Here is a 23,277-nt window from a genome sequence, read left to right on the forward strand (position 1 = left end):
GAGAAGAAAGAAGATGGGAGAGAGAGAGGAGAGAAGAGGGAAAAAGAAAGAAAGAAAGAAGGAAAGAAGGAAAGAGGAAGAAAGAAAGCAGCACAAAGAGGAGAGAGAAAGAACTAGTAGGGAAGAAGAGAAAGAAAGATGGAAAGAGAGAAGAGAGAAAGAATGAAGGAGAGAAAGAAAGAAAGAAAGAGGAGGAGAGAGAGAGGAAGAAGGAAGAAGACAAAAAGCATGAAAGAGAGAGAAAGAAATAGGGAGGGAGGAAGTGAGAAGAGAAAGAGAGAGAAAGAGAAAGAGAAGGAAGGAAGGAAGAAAGAACGTAGGGACGAAGAAGAGAAAGAAAGAAGATGGGAGAGAGAGAGAGAGAAGAGGGAAAAAGAAAGAAAGAAAGAAGGAAAGAAGGAAAGAGGAAGAAAGAAAGCAGCACAAAGAGGAGAGAGAAAGAACTAGTAGGGAAGAAGAGAAAGAAAGATGGAAAGAGAGAAGAGAGAAAGAATGAAGGAGAGAAAGAAAGAAAGAAAGAGGAGGAGAGAGAGAGGAAGAAGGAAGAAGACAAAAAGCATGAAAGAGAGAGAAAGAAATAGGGAGGGAGGAAGTGAGAAGAGAAAGAGAGAGAAAGAGAAAGAGAAGGAAGGAAGGAAGAAAGAACGTAGGGACGAAGAAGAGAAAGAAAGAAGATGGGAGAGAGAGAGAGAGAAGAGAGAAGAAGGAAAAAGAATGGAAGAAAGAAAGAAAGAGGAAGAAGAGAAAGAGGAAGAAGAAGAAGAAGAGAAAGAAAGAAAGCAACCCAAAGAAGAGAGAGAAAGAACTAGTAGGGAAGAAGAAGAGAAAGATGGAAAGAGAGAAGAGAGGAAGAAAGAAAGAGAAAGAAAGAGGAGGAGGAGAGAGGAAGAAGTAAGAAGTGAAAAAGCATGAAAGAGAGAGAAAGAAAGAGAAAGAAAGAAATAGGGAGGGAGGAAGTGAGAAAAGAAAGAGAGAGAGAGAAGGAAGGAAGGAAGGAAGAAAGAAGAGAGAGAAAGAAGGAATGGGGAAGAAGAGAAAGTTGGGGAGATAGAGAAGAAAGAAAAAGAGAGGAACGAAGGAAGGAAGGAGGGAGGGAGGGAGGAAGGGGGAGTAAGTAAGCAAGCAAGTTAGTCCAGGCTCCCTGGATAAACAACTGCTCTGCAATCTTTAGTCCCTTTGAAGTTTCGGATGTGCCTTTAACCCCTTTCAACAGTCCTCAAGGGAGAGGACTGGAGAGAACTGGGGAAGAGTCAACAAAGAGAAGGGCCTTGACTGCCCCACATCGAGCAATGGCCAGAGAGCACAGCCGCCCGGGACCTGACCCGACAATAATCAGGCCAGGCTTGTCTCTGGATCTGCCTCTGGCTCCCTTCAAGCAATCCCGGCTTGGCTGTCCTTGGGGTGTAACATGCAAACTTTCTTCGCCGGGGGATTAAATGCACGTGGTTGGCCAGCGAGCAGATCTGTGAGATTTAGCTGGTTGGGAGGCTTTCTGGCTCTCAGATCTCCGGTGACTTCTAGAGTAAGGTGTGATTCTCTCCAGGGACAGCAGGAAATCAAGAACACAATCTCCCCCCCCAAAAGAGCACACAAAGATGGGGTGCACAACTGGACCCAATACAGCCCAGCTCGGGGTCCTGTTCTCCAATGTGCACCCCATAACTCAGAGCCATTATTACGATTAAGCATTTATTTACATTGACTGGCCAGTCGTTTTAACAGTTCCACCACAAGAGAGACCCACAGTCTTAGCCAGTTGACGGCAATTCAACTGCTGAAACGTACAAAGACGGTTGCAGGATTTGGCTTTGGCCAGTCTAGAGAAAAGAAGGACTGGGGGTGACATGATAGCTGTATTCCAGTATCTGAGGGGCTGCCACAAGGAAGAGGGGTGCGGGGGTGTCAACCTATTTTCCAAAGCACAAGGCTGAAGGCAGGAGAAGAAACAATGGGTGGAAACTAATCAAGGAGAGAAGCAACCTGGAATTAAGAAGAAACTTCCTAACAGTGGCGATAATTAACCAGTGGAACAGCTTGCCACTAGAAGTTGTGGGTACTTTATCATTGGAGGGTTTGTTTTTTTTTAAAGAAGAGACCAGACAGTCACTTGTCTGAAATGGTATAGAACCGTGATGGCGAACCGGTGACACCCGGAGCCATATCTGTGGGCACACAAGCGTTGCCCTAGCTGAGCTCCAACATGCATGTGTGTGCCAGCCACCTGATTTTCAGCCCTTCCGGGCCCACCAGATGTCGGGAAACAGGCTATTTCCAGCCTCCGGGAGGGTTGGGAAGGCAGTTTTTGCCCTCCCCAGGCTCCTAAAAAGCCTCTGGAGCCTGGGGAGGGTGAAAAACGGGCCCACTGTTCCATCACTTGCCAAAAGCTGGGGGAGCGGGGGGGGTCACGCACGCATGTGCGGGGTGCATTGAATTATGGGTGTGGGCACGCCCGCCCGCAAATCCCCCGCGCTCCCCCCATTTTTGGCACACGACAGCAAAAAGGTTAGCCGTCACTGGTATAGAATCTCCTGCTTGAGCAAAGGGCTGGACTAGAAGATCTCCAAGGTCCCTTCCAGCTTTATTCTGATTCAATTAAAGACAAGTGGACTTCAACAATTCCCACAATTCCTCAGCTGTCCGCGGCATGCCAAGAACCGCAAAAAACCAAAGCCCCATTTGCGGTATGCAGCCAGCATGCAAAACCATGCCCTCTCCGGTCCGCAGAAAACCTTTCTCCATGGAACTGGTCCCTGCCCAAAAGGTTGAGAGCCACTGCTGCAGGGAGTTTCTGTGGCTGAGAAGGCCTCTGCAGCCCCCAACCCCTTAAACCACTGCCTGCCTGACGACTCTCATATAAAAGATAAAGGTTCCCCCTGTCCAGTCGTGTCCAATTCTAGGGGGAGGAGCTCATCTCGGTTTCCTGGTCGAGGGAGGTAGAGTTGTCCAGAGACATTTCCGTGGTCAGGTGGCCAACGCCGAGGAGGATGGAATGCTATTACTTTCCTACCGAAGTGGTACCTATTAATCTACTCGCATTTGCATGCTTTTGAACTGCTAGGTTGGTAGGAGGTAAGACAAGGAACGGGAGCTCACCCTTTGTGCAAGGCTTGGGTTTCGAACACGGGCTGTCATCTTTCCAGCTAACAAACTCAGTGTCTTTAACCATGACTCTCATATGAAGCAATGTTAAAAGTGCCGTAATAATGCTGGTGTGTCAGGGTGCGCCAGGAACCACGGGTCATGTGGCCAGCATGGCTATACGCTGAGGGGATGGATGCTGTTACTTTGCTACTCAAGTGGTACCTATTAATCTGTTCACATCTGCATACTTTTGAACTGCTAGGTGGGTGGGAGCTAAGGCAAGGTATGGGGGCTCACCCATTGTGTAACACTCGGGTTTCGAACACGGGCTGTCGTTTTTCCATCAAACAAACTCGGCGTCTTTAACCCTGACTCTCATATGAAACAACGTTAAAAGTGCCATAATAATGCTGGTGTGTCGAGGTGTGCCAGGAACCACTGCCATCGCACTATTTGTGGCATGCTTTTGTTCTGTGCATTCCTTACCTGTGAGCTTTGTGCATGTTCTAGCATCTCCTCAAATTCCTGGTACTCCTCATCATCCGGCTCGGCTCCGGACAGTCGGGCTGCCCTGGCCATGAAGTACGGGGGGAGCTCCCCAATGGCTGTTCCAGCACCCTGGAGGAGAAAATGCAGGAGACAGGAGGGTGTCAAAGAAAATCCTCATTTTCTTCTCTTAATTATCTTTCCGCGAAACTTTGAATACAGTAATCCTCAACCTGCAACCGTTCATTTAGTGACCATTCGAAGTTACAAGAGCCCTGAAAAAAGTGACTTGAGTCAGTTTTTCAAACTTATGGCCGTTACAGCATCCCCATTGTTACATGATTTACATTCGGATGCTTGACAACTGCCTCACATTTATGACGGATGCAGTGTCCCAGGGTCATGTGATCCCCCCCCTTTGGCGAGCTTCTGATAAGCAAAGTCAACGGAGGAAGCCAGATTCGCTTAGCAACCGTATGATTCGCTTAACATCTGCAGTGATTCGCTTAAAAACCATGGCGAAAAGGTAAAATCAAATATGACTCACTTATGAACCTATTTGCTTAGCAATGGAAATTTTACTCTCCATTGTGGTTGTAAATCAAGGACTGGCTGTCCATTATCATTGCCTCTGCTGTCCTCTGCAAGCAACACGACAGCCAGGATAGGTTCAGATCAGGGATGGGTTCTAAATTTTTTTTACTACCGGTTCTGTGGGCGTGGCTTATTTTGTGGGTGTGGCTTGATGCTCATGTGACAATTCTTTAGGATTTAGCAGAGGTACTGGTCTACCAGGCTTTTAACTGCTTGCAGAGCTGTACCGGTCTACTCATTTGTTTTTAGAACATCCTGGTCTACCCATTTATTTTTCGAGCGTCCCGGTCTACCCATTCGTTTTAGAAGGCACCGGTCTACCATCACACTGCCTTTTAACACTGATCAGCTGTAGGGCGGCCCTTTGAAACCCGCGGCAAGAGTTTAAGCAGTTTTTTTCTTTCTAGCCATCAGCTGGGACTCAGGAGGCAGCGAATAGATTGGGGCGGGGCCAAATAAAAGGTAAGAATAACACGGGCGGGGCGGGAGGGCCCAGCTCCCGAACAAAGAGAACCGGTTCGGTGACGTTATATTGTCACCGCTACCAGCTCGGTCGAACCGGGCCGAACCGGGAGGAACCCACCATTGGTTCAGATGATCCATGTCTGACCCTCCAAAAAACCCCCTTCCAGATTCAGCAAGGCCTCCACAGAAGGCAAACTGTGGATTTCTACCAACCACAATGTCCATAAATATGAGCCAGTTTCCAAGCATCTGAACTTTGTTCTCATCACCATGGGGAATGCTGCCAACAGTCGTTAAGTGTGAAAAACGGTCGTAAGTCCCTTTCTTCAGTGCTGTTCTGATTTCAAATGGTCACTAAATGAATAGTTGTAAACTGAGGACTACCTGTAAGGTTGTAAGGACGACGCAATACAATTTGTTTATTACGTTCAGAGCTGCAAAAAACAGCTTCACCGCCGTGGGAAAGATTAAACTAGATTAATTACCGGGAAAGAAACGAAATTCAGTTTTCGGAGAGACGTTTTAGTACCGGCGCTGCTGATTTTCTGCTACTGAAATCAGTCAGCTTTGGATTGTGCAAATAAAAACCAGTTTATTTTTAGGATTACGAAGAGGGTATATAATTAGGTTGTAACCGAGGTCGTTCAAACCTTTCAATAAAAACGGTCGTGTTTATCTACTTTGCCTCTTGCCTTTTTTCCCTCCCTCCTGTGCAAAGTGCGAATGACCGACCCGTACCATGACCTCATCGGAAGTTGACTACAAGCGCATGAACGTCAATTAAGCAAATACAGCATTTAAGCAAATTTCCAACCTCGGGAGTTCAGCCGGAGACACGGAATTCTGATATGCCTGCGGTTCATCGGTCGCCGCCTGCCATTTTGTAGACGCAACAAAGATCTTTGGCAATTGTCTTTGCAGTCTAAATCAGTGTTTCTCGGTCTTAGCTACTTAAAATATGTGGACTTCAACTCCCAGAATCCCCCAGCCAGCCTGGCTGAAAGATGTGTGGACTTCAACTCCCAGAATCCCCCAGCCAGCCTGGCTGAAAGATGTGTGGACTTCAACTCCCAGAATCCCATAGCCAGCCTGGCTGAAAGATGTGTGGACTTCAACTCCCAGAATCCCATAGCCAGCTTGGCTGAAAGATGTGTGGACTTCAACTCCCAGAATCCTCCAGCCAGCCAAGCTGGCTGGGGAATTCTGGGAGTTGAAGTCCACACATCTTTCAGTTGCTAACACTGAGAAACACTGGTCTAAACCACTGCCAAGATATACAGGTAGTCCTCGACATACAACAGTTCATTTACTGTCCGTTTGAAGTGACAACGGCACTGAAAAAAGTGACTTATGACCGTTTTTCACAGTCGCGACCTTTGCAGTATCCCCCATGATCGTGTGATCAAAATTCAGACACTTGGCAACTGGTTCATACTTATGACCGTTGCTGTGTCCCAAGGTCATGTGATCCTCTTTTGTGACCTTCAGACAAGCAAAGTCAAGGGGGAAGCCAGATTCACTTAACAACCAGGTTACTATTTTATCCACTGCGGTGATTCACTTAACAAATGAAGCAAGGAAGGTCGTAAAAATGCGGCAATGCTCACTTAAAAAAAAAAATCACACTAACAACAGAAATTTTGGTCTCAATAATTGTGTTGTAAGTTGAGGAGTACCTGTATTATGTTGTGTGGATACAAGTTTTCTTAAATGCACTAAACGGTTTGTGCTTTCTCTGTTCCGTTCTGGCCAGACAAATAATAAAACAATATGATAACAATAAAATAATTGGAATAATTTGCAATTATTAACCAACATTCTAGTGTTCTTAGAGGAACAAATTAGAATTGGCCTAGAAACAAATTAGAGTTGGCCCAATCAAGGAACTGCCAATTCAGACAAAGAAACTAACAATAAACAACAACCTAATCAAAGAACAACAAAGAAATTCCCACTAACACCAACAGGACAAGCTATTGATATATAAACAATGATCCAACCCTACTCTCTTCTATCACTGATGATGTTACCTAGTTGGGTAATGAAACGTCTGCAAGAAAACAACCAAGCTCAGAGAGCACCAAAGATTCCACAGTCCTTTTCCTCCTCCTCTTCCCAAACCCCACTCCCTCCTAGCACTGATGATGTTACCTAGTTGGGTAATGAAACGTCTGCAAGAAAACAACCAAGATCAGAAACTTTTGAAACTTTTTAAATTCAAGGTGAAAACCCTTGGCTGCCCCCTGCTCAATTCTCACTGTCACATGCTATCTTTCTGAAGTTGTGTCCAGTGGTGGGATTCAAGTAATTTAACAATTCTCTGCCCTAATTACTGTCTGGGTGGGCGTGGCCATGGTGGGCATGGCCAGGGGGTGTGCCAGGCAGCACTCGGCCTCCTGCACCCCCCTGGGAGCAAAAACGGGCCATGGAGGAGCGCACCCACCAGTGCCCTGTTTTGGGCCTAGTAGGCTCCCCTGCAGCCTCCTGGGAGTCAAAAAGGGGCACCGGGGGGGGGGGGCTGCGCCGCATCCCCCATGCCCCGTTTTGGGCCTAGTAGGCCTCCCTGCACGTACCTGGGAACCAAAATGGGGCGCGTGCGGACTCCTGGAAAGGGTGGGGTGGGGCCAGCCAGTAATTTAACAACCGGTTCGCACGAACTGGCACGAACCAGCTGAATCCCAGCACTGGTTGTGTCCCCGAAAGCAGTGTAGGATTGGGAGTAGGAAGGGGGGGGCTCCAGGAAGATAAGCCCCCCCCCCGGCCCCTTTTCAAGGTAGCCAGCAAGGTGCACGAGATATATTAGACTTCAACCATCCAAAGGGACCGGTGACCACAAAGTCCCCTTCCCAGTCCAGCCCCAAACATTTGGATTCCAGACAAGGTCAGCACTAAATCAGACGGCTGAGATCAGGAACAACAGGAAATTATCCCCAGCCAGGCTGCAACTTTGCTTCTGCCAGGTGGGAGAAACAATTATTTTTTAAAATTATTATTATTTATTTTTCGCCTCGGGGCCAAAAACCAGCCCGTGTCACCCTTGGCGGTCAACTCACAACTTGGGAGGTTATGTGTGTGTATGATATACAGGCAGAAATCAGCACTGGCCATCTGGCTAATCAAAGGTTAACGGAACAGGAAGCTTGGCCCGAATTCAAGCGGTGCCTTTAAATCGCAGGAAAGGTGTAACAAACAATCGGGACAGCTGTCCGGAGGACCCCACCACCGGCAGGTGTCTTCCGTCCAGCCGACCCATTCTTTTATAGGTGCCCCTTTTTTTGAGCCGCTCTTTAGCCGTTGAGTTTCCCTTTGTTTTCTTGGCAGCTGCTTGGAGGACCCATTGTGGCTCCTTTCTCTTGGCTTGCAAAAAAATAAAAAATAAAAAGAATCATCGGGGCTATTTTGATAGGCACACACTCGCCTCTCTCCGTGCTGTTCAAAAAAATACTTGCCACCGCAAACATCCTGGTGGTTTGTCTTCTCTTCCCGTATGGGGGCGATACGGAGAAAGTAGTCCCTCGGCTCTGAAAGGTGGAAAATTCCTGTTTGAATGAGAAAGCCAACTCAACAAGGAGGAGGGGCAGAGCGGAGACCTCTGGTTCAAGAGTTTGAAAGGTGTCTGAAATTATTTGGAATGATGATGGTTTTATGTTTTGTCTTTGTTTTAAAATAAAAAAATTGTTTGTTTTTTTTTTAAAAAAAGAGTTTGAAAGGTGGTGGGGGGGCGAGAGAAAGTTTTCTGGGGCATGAGAATGATCTCTGTAGACCGTCCCAAAGGTGCTTTTCAAAAGGCAATTAATTGGACTTTCTTGGTTTTTTGTTTTCCCCCTTGAAAACCTTTCGCTTCTCATCCAAGACCAGGGGAGATATGATAGCATCTTCCAATATTTGAGGGGCTGCCATAGAGAGGAGGGGGCTAAGCTATTCTCCAAACCACCTGAAGTCAGGAGAAGAAGCAATGGGTGGAAACTAATCAAGGAGAGAAGCAACTTAGAACTAAGGAGAAATTTCCTGACAGTTAGAACAATTAATCAGTGGAACAAAAGTTGCCTCCAGAAGTTGTAAATGCTCCAACACTGGAAGTTTTTAAGAAGAGATTGGACAACCATTTGTCTGAAATGGGGTAGGATTTCCTGCCTGAGCAGAGTTAGACTAGAAGACCTCCAAGCTGCCTTCCAACTCTGTTGTTCTATTCTATTCTAATTCTGAATCTCCTCTCATTTAACTTGAATGGATGACCACCAGTTTTGAGAGAGAGGAGAGAAAAAAAGCAATCCACATTTCCCCGGTAAGTTCACTAATTTTAAATACAGGTAGTCCTCTACTTATGATCACAATTGAAACCAAAATGGATAACCATTTGTCTGAAGTGGTGTAGGGTTTCTTGCCTAAGCAGGGGGTTGGACTAGAAGACCTCTAAGATCCCTTCCAACGGTAGAAAGAGTGCAGGGAAGAGCTACCAAGATGATTAGGGGACTGGAGGCTAAAACATGCGATGAATGGTTGCAGGAACTGGGCATAGGTAGTATAGCGAAGAGAAGGACCAGGGGAGACATGATAGCAGTTTTCCAATATTGGAGGGGCTGCCCCAGAGAGGAGGGGGTCAAGCTATTCTCCAAAGCACCTGAAGGCCAGACAAGGAATAATGGATGGAAACTGACCAAGGAGAGATTCAACCTGGAAATAAGGATAAATTTTCTGACAGTGAGAACAATCAACCCATGGAACAGAAGTTGCCTTCGGAAGTTGTGGCAGCTTCATCACTGGAGGCTTTCAAGAAGAGACTGGACTGCTGTCTGTCAGAAATGGTGTAGGGTCTCCTGCTTGGGCGGGGGTTGGACTAGATGACCGCTTGGGCGGGAGTTGGACTAGATGACCCTTCCAACTCTGTTAATCTGTTAAACCTTCTTGGATGAGAAGCGAAATGTTTTCACGGAACAGCCCCCTCCCCCACCCCCTGCCAAAGGCTTTTCTTGGCAAAAACCCCACAAAGTTCAAGAGACGCTGACAAGAAGCACTGGAATCAACGTTGCTTTTCTACAAAGAACCCAACGGCTCGTTGCTTCTCTTTTAAGCCTTATGGGAGGGGCCAATCATCTCCTGGCCTTACTCCTGAGTCGTCCCTTTTGCTTCAGCTGCTCTTGCCTTCTGGCAGCTCTGCGCATGCGTGCACTAGGGATAGGCTCCTCCTGTTCCTCTGCCTCTCTGCTGTCCGCCTCTGGAGGCTCCGGAGTACACGCATCGCTCCCAGATGGCCCTGGCCCCATTTCTGCTTCCGACGCAGAGGTCTCATCCGGGCCTTCCCCAGCCTCCAGGAATGGCCCATTGTCCTCCCCCAGCCTCCTCACTGTCCGACTCCGCTGCCAGGTCTGCAGGCTGCTGGTGGACCACAACAGAGGTGGTGTATATAAAGGTGACAGCGATACCTTATGCTTCTGTGGGGTCCTTGGTCCTGAGTGTGGTGGTTTTCTTGCAGACATTTCATTGCCCCAATAGGTAACATAGTCAGGGATGGATGGAGGGAGGAAAGGAGAAAGCGACAGCGAGAGAGTGAGAGAGATATGATGGTAGGTAGGTAGATAGATAGACTGACTCTATCTGAATTACTGAATCTTTGAGAAGACTTTTAAGATTCAGAATAACAGAGTTGGAAGGGACCTTGGAGGTCTTCTAGTCCAACCCTCTGCTCAGGCAACAAACCCTATACCAGTGTTGGCGAACCTTTTTGGCACCGAGTGCTGAAACGGGAGCCCACACGCGCATGCCGGAAACTGGAAAAGCAGCCACCCACTGCACATGCGCGCCAGGAACATGATCTTCCAGTTTTCGCCACGCACATGCGCACCGGCTACCTGGTCTTCTGGTTTCTGGCGTGTATGCGCACGCGAAGACCAGCTGGCCAGTGCCATTGCACCAGAGGTGGGTTTCAGCAGGTTCTGACCAGTTCTGGAGAACCGGTAGCGGAAATTTTGAGTAGTTCGGAGAACCAGTAGTAAAAATTCTGACTGGCCCCACCCCCATCTATTCTCTGCCTCAGGAGTCCCAGCTGATCGGGGGGAAATGGGGATTTTGCAGTCACCTTCCCCTGCCACGCCCACCAAGCCACACCTACAGAACGGGTAGTAAAATTTTTTGAAACCCACCACTGGCATGCACGCGCGTGAAGACCACCTGGCCGGCGCGCTGAAACCTGGAAAAGCAACAGGCGACGGCTCGCATGCCCAAAGAGATGGCTCTGCATGCTACTTCCGGCACACGTGCCGTAGGTTCGCCCTATAGCAGTGATGGCTAACTTTTTTGCCATCATGTGCCAAAAGCAGGGGAAGCAGCGGGGGGGGGGGTCGAGCACACACATGCCCACACCCATAATTCAATGCACCCCGCCCCCTGTGCATGCACGCACGACCCCACTTTTGGCACGCGATGGCACGGTGGGCCCAGTTGGCCCATTTTTTGCCCTCCCCAGGCTCCAGAAGCTTTCTAGGAGCCTGGGGAGGGCGAAAACGGCCTTCCCCACTCGCCTGGAGGCCAGAAACAGTCCGTTGCCCGACTTCCAGTGGGCCCAAAAGGCCCAAGTGTCAGCTGGCCAGCGCACACATGCGGGCTGGAGCTGAGCTAGGGCAATGCTCGCGTGCCCACAGATATGGCTCTGCGTGCCCCCTGTGGCACGTGTGCCATAGGCACGCCATCACGGCCCTATAGCATTTCAGACAAACGGTTGTCCAATCTCTTCTTAAAAACTTCCAGTTTTGGAGCATTCACAACTTCGGCAGGCAATTCACAGACCTGACCATGAGATTGTCATATTTTGGGGATCCCTGTGGGGTCTGCTCCTTGGCTGGTCTCCCTCAAAGGGCTGAGAAGATGGGGAAGATAATTCTAAGCAGATGTCCACGTAGGAGAAGTGGAGGGAAACGACATACCGCAAATTGGCGAGAAGTAAAGCACCACCTGCTCGAAAGGCACATCACCCGTCCAAGCATATCTTCATAAATTGGGCAGACAGCCCACAAGTCAGGAGCAGATGCACCGCAGAATAGTCCCCTTAGGAGGAAGTGGCATTGAGTGACTCAAAGCAAGCCAGCCAGGCTGCACGATGCAGGGGAGGGGGGAAGCTTAAACGGGGCTGAGGGACAAGCGGGGGGGGGGGGGGAAGGGAGGTATCGGCGTATCAGACCATTTACTAGGCTGAACGTGGGCTTGAAAGAAACAAGTTCAGATCACAAACAGGTTGAATGAAAGTTGAAACCGAGGCGAAGCTGCCCACATCAGAAGCAGGTGCAAACTACGGTTACACACTTGTGAGCTGTGATAATTTGGTTCCGCCCCACTCACACACACACACACACACACACACACACACACACACAAAATTGTGGTCTGGTCCTATGAGAGTATTTTACAACCAGCGCAAACAGAAATAAATGTAATTTAAAAAAGCACAGAAAAAGAGCCCGTAACTTAGAAAGAGCCTTGGTAGTACAGTGGTCTAAGGCACCCTGTTATTAAGCTGGTTATTAAGACCAGCTGCCTGCAATTACTGCAGGTTCGAAACTCGCCAAGGCTCAAGGTTGACTCAGCCTTCCATCCTTTCTAAGGTAGGTAAATTGAGGACCCGGTTTGTGGGGGCAATAAGCTGACTTTGTATAAATATACAAAAGGATGAAGGCTATTGCTGAGCACATTGTAAGCCGCCCTGAGTCTCCGGAGAAGGGCGGCATATAAATCAAATTAAAAAAGAAAAAAGAAAAAAAAAGAATCACATCTTTGGGATTTGATGCATCTCAATGGAATTTCCGTAGGAATATTTTTCGTTTGTTTGTTTGTATCCTTCATTATTTTTACAAACAACTCAATGCGGTGAACATAGCCAAAACAACTTCCTCTTCCTATTTTCCCCACAACAACAACAACAACCCTGTGAGGTGGGTTGGGCTGAGAGAGAAGGACTGGTCCAAAGACAACCAATTGGCTTTCATAACTAAGGCGGGACTAGAACTCATCATCTCCCAGTGATTGGCTTAAAGTCACCCAACCAGCTTTCATGGCTAAGGCGGGACTAGAACTCACAGTTTCCTGGTAATTGGCCCAAAGTCACCCAGCTGGATTTCATGCATTAGGCAGAACTAGAATTCACCGTCTCCTAGTGATCGGCTCAAAGTCACCCAAGCCAGATTTTATACCTAAAGTGAGACTAGAACTCAATTGTCTCCTGGTGATTGGCCAGTCAAGGGAGAAGCCAGATTCGCTTAACAATCATGTTGCTAACTTAACAATTTTTTTTTTTAATTTGATTTATATGCCGCCCTTCTCTGGAGACTCAGGGCGGCTTACAATGCGCTAAGCAATAGCCTTCATCCTTTTGTATATTTATACAAAGTCAGCTTATTGCCCCCACAAACTGGGTCCTCAATTTACCTACCTTAGAAAGGATGGAAGGCTGAGTCAACCTTGAGCCTGGCGAGATTCGAAACTGCAGTAATTGCAGGCAGCTGGTCTTAATAACCAGCTTAATAACAGGGTGCGTTAGACCACTGCACTACCAAGGCTCTTCAATTCAACAATTGAAGCAGTGGTGAAATGTAAAATTTGTTACTACAGGTTCTGTGGGCGTGGCTTGGTGGGGGGGGGGGGGTTATGTGACTGGGTGGGCATGGCCAACTTTTCTTTTTTCTTTTACTTTTAAAAGTATTTTTTCTACAACCTCTTCGGCAGAAGAAGTTGTAAAAAATGCTTTTAAAAGCCTCTGACGATCAGGCAACTCAGCTGGGATCATCAGAGGCTTTTAAAAGCATTTTTTTTTTACAACCTCTTTGGCCGAAGAGGTTGTAGAAAAAATCCTTTTAAAAGCCTCTGACGATCCCAGCTGAGCCGTGGGATCATCAGAGGCTTTTTGTTTTACTTTTAAAAGCATTTTTCGGCCGAAGAGGTTGTAGAAAAAATGCTTTTAAAATTTTTTTAAAAACAGCCTCTGATGATTGCGTTGCTCAGCTGGGCATGGGGAGGGGGGGGTTTGCAGGGATTTTTGCTACCGGTTTTCCGAACCACCACCTGCCATCGCTACCGGATCGGATGATCCGGTCGGAACCGGAAGCATTTCACCCTGAATTGAAGCGATGCACTTAGCAATTGTGGCAAGTAAGGTTGTAAAATGAGGCAAAGCTCATTTAACAAGCATTTATTTCATTTACAACAGAAATTTTGGGCTCAATTGAGGTCGTAAATTGAGGACTCCCTATACACGAAATTCCTCTTTAAAGTTCACTTAACAAATATCTCGCTTAGCAACATAAATTTTGGGCTCAACTGAGGTCTTAAGTCGAGGACTACTTGGAAATAAAAATAAGAAAGGAAAACCCCCTGTACTTCTCCTTGATTTAATCCAGTTTACTTCGTGCCGATTGGGGATTCTGGAAAAATGCTTTTCCAGCACATTTGGGAACGCTAACTTGTGAAAAAAGAATATTATTTTTTTGATTAAGTGAATGCCTTGTCATGCCGTGGCTGGCTCAACAGGATTGATGGAGGAATTCTGCGGGGCGAAGAGGAAGCTGCCCCTTCTTAGCAACGCTTATTTTCAGGGAAGACAAAAGAAATGAGTATAAATGGGTGGAAATCTGACAGCTTGCTGGAAGAAAGAAGCTGGAAAACCGAGCCAGAAAACCGACTTACTTCTTCCTGGCTAAGCAATTAATTTGCAGCAGCTTCTTGGGTTTTGATGATGTCATTTACAAAAAATAAAAAAATAAAATAAAATAAAGGGAAAACAAATGTGTTTTCCACTGTAAAAAATAAAATAAAATAAATGGAAGACTGTTTTGGCTTCGCGTTGCTAACAGAAGGGAAAAATAAAAAGGTTTTTTTTTCTTTTGCACTAGAAATGAACTTTCCCTGAATTCGTCCAGTCACATGCCGTGAGGTTGCAAAACAGAACGCGTGCTGAACACATGATGCCATGTGAAACAGATGCCCTGCTAGAGCATTCATCAAAGACTTGATCGCTGGAGCTGTCTAAATTTGGACGCCCTCTTATAACCTAACCATTCATCGTCGTCACCTGTGCTCAGGTGCTCCTAGGTGAACAAGGGATTTGAAACTGCGAGGAACGGTTATATTTCCGCGATGGCTGTATAAACGGAATGCACCAGGCCCACCCAGTGAAAACACGTGGAAAGTTGGTTGTTGAGGTTCGGAGGAAGGCGGCATGTTCAGAACATGCCATCAGCAGATGTATCCAGTCCCACCTGTTTGCATTTAGGAGTGACAAAACCTTCCTGTCTGAATGGAAGAAAGAAAGAAAGCAAGAGGGGCTGTCCTCGCTTAGTGACTGTTCAAAGTTACAACGGACCTCCCCAGAGCTACTTAAGACTCGGTTCTGGTGTTCAGATGGCTACTCACCTTGGGGCGATCATGTGAGAGCACTGTGGGCACAGCAAGTGGCTTCTATCTATCTATCTATCTATCTATCTATCTATCCATCCATCCATCCATCCATCCATCCATCCATCCATCCATCCATCCATCCACCTTATCTACCTACTTATCTCTCTTTCTACCTACCTACCTACCTACCTTATCTACCTATTTCTATCTACCTAATGTATCTACCTATCTTATCTCTCTCTACCTACCTACCTTATCTATCTACCTTATCTCTCTCCCTATCTACCTAATCTATACCTACCTTATCTATCTTTATCTCTCTACATACCCTATCTATCTATCTATCTATCTATCTATCTATCTATCTATCTATCTATCTATCTCTACCTACCTACCTACCTATCTACCTACCTTATCTATTTATCTACCTACCTATCTTATCTCTCTCTCTCTCTCTTATCTATCCATCCATCCATCCATCCATCCATCCACCTTATCTATCTACCTACTTATCTCTCTCTACCTACCTACCTTATCTACCTATCTATTTCTATCTACCTAATCTATCTACCTACCTTATCTCTATCTACCTACCTACCTTATCTATCTACCTACCTTATCTATCTACCTATCTACCTACCTTATCTATACCTACCTTATCTATCTATCTTTCTCTCTACCTACCTTATCTATCTATCTATCTATCTATCTATCTATCTATCTATCTATCTATCTATCATCTATCTATCTATCTATCTATCTATCATCTATCTATCTATCTATCTATCATCTATCTATCTATCTCTACCTACCTACCTTATCTATTTATCTACCTACCTACTTATCTCTCTCTCTTATCCATCCATCCATCCATATATCCAACTATTTATATCTCCTCTATCTCTATATCTAACCATCCATCCCTGTTTGTCTGTCTGTCTGTCTATCTCCATCCATCCATCCATCCATCCATCCATCCATCCATCCATCCACTCAATCCAACTCTATTTCTATCTCATTTCTATATCCATCCATCTCTCTTTATCTTTATAGGAAGTCCTCGACTTAAAACTCCAATTGAGTCCAAAATTTCTGTTGCTAAGCGAAATATTTGTTAAGTGATTTTTGCCCCATTTTACAACCTCTCTTGCCACTGTTGCTAAGTGAATCAGGCTTCCGCATTGGCTGTGCTGGTCAGAAGGCCACAAAAGGTGTTTGCATGACCCCAGGGCATCGCAACCGTCATAAATACCAGCCAGTTGCCAAGCATTTGAATTTTGATCCCATGACCATGGGGAGGCTGCAACGGTTGTAAGCGTGAAGAATGGTCCTATGTCACTTTTTTCCAGTGCCGTTGTAACTTTGAACGGTCACTAAACAAACTCCTATAAATCGAGGAGTGCCTGTATTGGCGGTTGATTGATTTATCACATTTTTAAAGCCTCCCAAACAGAGTCAGTTTCTTGAAAAAGAAACTTCTTCTCTGATATCATAAGCTCTCAAGGAAAAAAAAAGTATGATATCAACTCTTTCTGAAGAAAAAGGAGCTTCAGAATCCCTGTGTGTGTGACTTGTTGGTTGTCTGTTGTCAATTTAAAAAAAATAAATAAATTCTGGGGAAGTTGTTTTGAAAATGTGCTTGCCTTCATCCTTTTTCCAGACATTAAACAGAGTCCCAGCTGCAGCTTCAGCTTCTGAGTCACGGTGACGACTTCCAACTCACTCTTTCAGCAGAAATATCTCTCTCTCTCTATATATATATAGGAGCCTTGGTAGTACAGTGGTCTAAAGCACCCTGTTATTAAGACCAGCTGCCTGCAATTACTGCAGGGTTCGAATCTCGCCAAGGCTCAAGGTTGACTCAGCCTTCCATCCTTTCTAAGGTAGGTGAAATGAGGACCCAGTTTGTGGGGGCAATAAGATGACTTTGTATAAATATACAAAAGTATGAAGGCTATTGCTTAACGCACTGTAAGCCACCCTGAGTCTCCGGAGAAGGGCGGCATATAAATCAAATTAAAAATAAAATAAAACATAAAATAAAATATATATGTATGAGTGTGTGTATCAGTGGTGGGTTCCTCCCGGTTCAGCTGAACGGGTACGGTGACGATATGACGTCACCGAACCGGTTCTCTTTGTTCGGGAGCTGGGCCCTCCACCCCCCCCGCGTTATTCTTACCTTTTATTTGGCCCCACCCCCAATCTATTGCTGCCTCCTGAGTCCCAGCTGATCGGCTAGAAGGAAAAAAACTGTTTAAACTCTTGCCACGGGGCTTCAAAGGGCCGCCCTACAGCTGATCAGTGTTAAAAGGCAGTGTGGTGGTAGACCGGTGCCTCCAAAAACAAATGAGTAGACCGGTACAGCTCTGCAAGCAGTTAAAAGCCTGGAAGACCAGTACCTCTGCTAAATCCTAAAGAATTGTCACATTACCATCAAGCCACGCCCATAAAATAAGCCACGCCCACAGAACCGGTAGTAAAAAATTTTAGAACCCACCCCTGGTGTGTATGTGTATGTATGTACACACAGACACACAAACATATATATGTATTTATTTTTTTCTCTCAATCTTCCCGTACAACAGAAGCCCCCAAAACCACTTTCTTGGGGAGATTTGTCATCCTTATGACCTCTATTTGTAAAAGGGTGAGGTAAAACAGTAGAGATAGTCCTTGACTTACAACAGTTCATTTAGTTCAAAGTTACAACGGCACTGAAAAAAGTGACTTAGGGCCGTTTTTTTTTAATAGTTACGACCCCTGCAGTGTCCCCATGGATCATGTGATGAAAATTCAAATGCTTGGTGACTGGTTCACGCTTATGACGGTCGCTGTGTCCCGAGGTCACACGATGATCCCCTTTGACGACCTTCTGACAAGCGAAGTCGATGGGAAACCAGATTCACTTAACGACAGTGTTACTAATCTAACTGGAGTCATTCATTTAACAAATGCGGCAAGAAATAAGTTGTAAAACGGTGCAAAGCTCACTTAACAAATGACTCACTTGACAACATCAACTTTGGGCTTCATTGTGGTCATAACTCGAGGACTACCTGTATTCTGTTGTCTAAGTGGACAATACGTAGCCCTTTGGAGGCTCCTGAACTGCAATACCCAGAATCCCTCACCACCTGGAGGGACTATCAACATTCGGAGGGCAAAAGTCACCCATCCCTGACTTTCAAGCACAACAGAAATCCTAAAATTAGTTAAGGTCCAAACAGAAATGGGTGTAGATGCAACCTACTTGATTTCGTTTAAATACGTCCTTGACATATCGCCATTCGTTCAGTGACCGTTCCAAGTTATAACACCTCTGAAAAAAGGGATTTGGGACCATTTTTCACATGACCATTTCCAGCATCCCTATGGTCACATGATGACGGACTCCAAAGAACGCAGCACAGAGTCTGTTCAAACCTTGGTTTACTAAATAAACCAGTCTTTTACAACAACGGCTGTTAATTAACTGCATTAACAGCAGCCAAGAATTCAAAGAATAATAACTGAAAGCTTACTATAGTTGGCAGAATGCCCAGAAGCAATTTGCAGGAAGCTGATAAGATAAGCAAGACAAGATACGAAGGTATGTGAACGAAGTTGTTCCCTCCAAATTGCTTCAGTAGGCGTTCTTCCTTAAATAGGCTAAGGGAGTGGCCAATTAGCCCCAAGCCTTACTCTTGAGGAGACCTCTTCCTGAGGAGCCACTCCTGCCTTTTGGCAGCTCTGCGTGCCCGTACATCGAGAAGAGGCTCCTCCTCTTCGTCCTCTTCACTTAAGGGAGCTTCTGGAGGTTCTGAAGGCCCTGGCTGAATCCCTGCCTCTGGCACCACATCTTCTCCAGCCTCCTCATTGTCCGACTCGAGTGCCAGCTGCACAGGCTACTGGCGCAGCACACCAGCCTCCTCGCTGTCGGAATCAGCTACTAGCTGCACAGGCCACGTATGGGCCACAACACATGATCAAAATTTGGATGCTTGGCAACTGGCATCAATTTATGACGGTTGAGGTGTCCGGGGTCACATAATCCCTTTTTGCGACCTTCTGACAAGCAAAGTCAATGGGGAAGCCAGACTCACTTAACAACTGTGTTACTAACTTAACAGCTGCAGGGATTCATTTAACAACTACGGAAAGAGGGGCAAAACTCACTTAAGAGGTAAAATTAACTTAACAACTGTCTTTGTTTAACAATAGAAATTTTAATGACTCAACTGTGATCTTAACTCCACGACTGCCTGTACTGTATAAGGAAAAAGTTCCTTATGGTAGCATCTAACCAAGAGTTGGATCGGTGGAATCCTTGGTGCTCTCCCAGCTTGGTGGTTTTCTTGTAGATTTGTGTTGAATTTATGTTTACCGACAAAAAAATAAAGGGAGACTAGTATAAATCTATTTCAAGCTATTCAACTCTCATCAGTTAGCTATACCGTTCTGGGATTTGAACCCGGGCTACTTGCATATTAGATAGCTGTATTTACCTCTAAGCCACGGGCTCTCCTCATTTTGTTGGCTATACCAGGGGAGAAATTAAGTGTTTTTCCGGTGGGACCGGTCTACCAGGGTAACTTGGTCTACCCAATTATGTCTTCAATTATATATTTTCTTGTAGACGTTTCATTACCAATCTAAGTAACATCATCAGGACCAGCTAGCTAGTCGGATGGGTAATATTCTGTGCGCTCTCCAGGGATTTTAAACAAAATGCACATCTCAAAGGGTGGTTTAATTGGCTTCCCTATGTTTTTGTAGAGCTTTGGAGATCCAGGTGATCCCTTCCAAATCTGTTCCAGGTGATGCCCGCATATATGTCGCCTCATTGGTGCAAAGGGCGGAGTGGTGCGGTGGCCTAGAGGTGGAGCTCTCACCTCACAATCAGGAGGCTGCAAGTTCGATCCTAGGTAGAGGCAGATGTTTCTCTCTCTGGGCACAATGACAATATATCTGCTGAACAAAACTCTGCATTGGCGACAGGAAGGGCATCCGGCCAGTAAAACACTCTGCTAGTTCCATTCAGTTGCCCAGACTCCACCCCGCAAGGGATTATGGGGTCATTAAATGATGATGATGATGATTGGTGCAAAGGGAAGTATATCAATGTAATAAATAAATACGCCTCCTTATCAAGGCACCAAATGGAATTTAACAACCCGAAGAATCTCTTGGTAGCGAGATGGGCAGCAGATAAATTTAAGAAATCAATAAATAAACCTGTTCCTGGCCACGTGTTCCCACTGGGAACAAGCCTGCTGGACAGAAGCGAGAACCACAACACTGCACTGTGGATAGGTGTGAGTATACACAAGTTGCCGGCTTCTCCCAGTTCCAACTCTAACGAGGACAAAGGGGATAAAAAGAACCAGAGGGTCATTTGCTAGGCTCTTTAGCTAACAGGAAAGAAGCAAGCTGGGTTTTTAAAGCTCGGTAAACAAAGCCAAGCAGAAAACATGTTGTGACATCAGATAACGAGAGATTCTCCCCGGGGGAAGCACAAGTCATACGACACTTCTCCGGTAGCAGCCGAAAACATTTGGTAGCTCTTTATTATTATTATTTTTCTTGGAAGTCGTCTTTCTGCTCAGCTGGCCCCCGTGAACGGAGGCTCCCGAGAAATGGGAGAAAAATACTTCCAAACGGCTGCGCCTCTTTGGGCTGCTGCCTGCCTTCCTTCCTTCTCTCGACAGCCATTAAAGCAGGAACTAATGGCAGCGTCTGTGGTGGCTCTCGGTTAAGAGCCCACAAATAAACACATTTTCAAACCGTGCGCGATGGGAGCGCGGCATCGGCATGACCTCAGTGCAAGGAATACAGGAAGTCCTCAACTTACGACCGCAGCGGAGTTGAAAATTGCTGTGGCTAAGGTTTAGAACAGAACAGAATAGCAGAGTTGGAAGGGACCTTGGAGGTCTTCTAGTCCAACCCCCTGCTTAGGCAGGAAACCCTACACCACTTCAGATAAATGGTGATCCAACATCTTCTTAAAAACTTCCAGTATTGGAGCATTCACAACTTCTGGAGGCAAGTCGTTTCACTGGTTAATTGTTCGCAGTGTCAGGAAATTTCCTGCTTAGTTCTAAGTTGCTTCTCTCCTTGATTAGTTTCCACCCATTGCTTCTTCTCCTGCCCTCAGGTGCTTTGGAGAATAGCTTGACTCCCTCTTCTTTGTGACAGCCCCTGTTTGATTCAGTGTTCACCTTTCTTTCTAAGTGGTAAAAAAGAATTCAGTACAGGTAGGCACAATGAGAATATATCTGCTGCAAAATTCCACACTGGCAACAGGAAGGGCATCCGGCCACTAAACACTCAGCTCCGTTCAGTTGCCCCGACTCCACCTCGCAAGGGATTACGGGGTCATTAACTGACGACTAGTCCTATGAGTTAAGACTGCAATTGACCCCAAAATTTCTGTTGCTAAGTGAGAAAACTGTTTAGTGAATTTTGCTCCATTTAATGACTTTTCTTGCTACAGTTGTTAAGTGAATCACTGCAGTTGTTTAAGTTAGGAATGTGGTTGTTCCGTGAATCTGGCTTTCCCGTTGTCAGAAGGTCGCAAAAAGGAGAATGCATGACCCCGGGACACTGCAATCAGAAGCTGCAATCGTTTCTCATCCAGGAAGCTTCTTCAGTTCTTCAGCTTCTTGGACGATCGTTTCTCATCCAAGAACTTCTTCAGTTCTTCAGCTTCTTGGACGATCGTTTCTTATCCAAGAAGCTTCTTCAGTTCTTCAGCTTCTTGGACGATCGTTTCTCATCCAAGAACTTCTTCAGTTCTTCAGCTTCTTGGATCATCGCTTCTCATCTGCTTCTTCAGTTCTTCAGCTTCTTGGACGATCGTTTCTCATCCAAGAACTTCTTCAGTTCTTCAGCTTCTTGGATCATCGCTTCTCAACTGCTTCTTCAGTTCTTCAGCTTCTTGGACGATCGTTTCTCATCCAAGAACTTCTTCAGTTCTTCAGCTTCTTGGACGATCGTTTCTCATCCAAGAACTTCTTCAGTTCTTCAGCTTCTTGGATCATCGCTTCTCATCTGCTTCTTCAGTTCTTCAGCTTCTTGGACGATCGTTTCTCATCCAAGAACTTCTTCAGTTCTTCAGCTTCTTGGATCATCGCTTCTCATCTGCTTCTTCAGTTCTTCAGCTTCTTGGATGAGAAGTGAAATGTCTTCAAGGAAAAAAGAAGGAAGTCCAGTTGCCTCTTGAAAAAGCACCCTTGGGACAACCATGATCTGGATGACTGAGAATCTTCACAGACACGCAGTTTGGTATCTGTGAGAGAAAGAGGATGAAGATGGCTCTTCCCTAACAGTTCCCAGAGTAAAGGTAGCCCTTGACTTACACCCAATTCAAGTGACCGTTTGAACTAACAACGGCACTGAAAAAGTGACTTATGACCAGTTCTCATACTTATAACCATTGTAGCATCCCCATGGTCACGTATTCCAATTTTAAATGTTCGGCAACTGGCATGCATTTATGACAATTGTAGTGTCCACGTGGTTACGTTTTGTGACTTTCCGACAAGCAAAGTCAACGGGGAAGCCACATTCACTTAACAACCGTGTTACTAACATCACAGCTGCAGTGATTCACATAACAAATATGTCTGGGGTAAAACTCACTTCACAACTGTCTTGCTTGCAACAAGTTAAGGGTTTAGATGTTTGTTTTTGTGCTTTGCATTTTATTTTTGTTGATAAAAAGAAAATAAATATGTTGGAAAAAACCCGGGTGGCCTGCTTAGCAACGGAAATGTTAGGCTCAACTGTGGTCACACTTCGAGGAAAACCTGTATATGTTTTGCGGTGCAGGGAGTCTGTTTTAGTTCACCAGGATTTTTGTCCACAGGTGAGAAGCAATAAAGGAATCTGTTTAGAAGAATCTCAGTTTGTGTTTTGTTTCGTTTTTGGAGCCTGACACTCAGGAACCCACCATTTTTATGAACACACTGTTGTGACCTAGGCTCACTTAGTCATTACAGGACACAATTAGTCTCAAACAAAACTATTTTATTATAACAGCTGAGAATTACGTTCATTCCCAGCTTAGTCCAAATTAATTCCAAAACAAGTCCTTCAGAAAAAGTCCTTTGGGCTTATCACCAACCTTTATATTCTTTTTTTTTTTTTAATTTGATTTATATGCCGCCCTTCTCCGGAGACTCAGGGCGGCTTACAATGCGTTAAGCAATAGCCTTCATCCTTTTGTATATTTTATACAAAGTCAGCTTATTGCCCCCACAAACTGGGTCCTCATTTCACCTACCTTAG

At 45.7% G+C, this 23,277-nt stretch overlaps 1 protein-coding gene across 3 annotated transcripts in view; it reads right to left on the reverse strand.

Annotated features, from left to right (window-relative positions):
* VMP1 (vacuole membrane protein 1) overlaps positions 1 to 23,277 on the reverse strand; it is a 155,485-nt gene that overhangs the window by 58,921 nt on the left and 73,287 nt on the right. For all 3 annotated transcript variants that reach the window (XM_070932001.1, XM_070932003.1, XM_070932002.1), the window contains exon 7: positions 3,568 to 3,699. In XM_070932001.1, the coding sequence (XP_070788102.1) occupies positions 3,568 to 3,699 (132 nt within the window). The remainder of the gene's footprint in view (positions 1 to 3,567; positions 3,700 to 23,277) is intronic.

Source organism: Pituophis catenifer, unplaced genomic scaffold (assembly GCF_029215685.1).
Source record: "Pituophis catenifer annectens isolate HBS135680 unplaced genomic scaffold, rPitCat1.0.hap2 SCAF_1, whole genome shotgun sequence".
NCBI classification, from domain to species: domain Eukaryota; kingdom Metazoa; phylum Chordata; class Lepidosauria; order Squamata; family Colubridae; genus Pituophis; species Pituophis catenifer.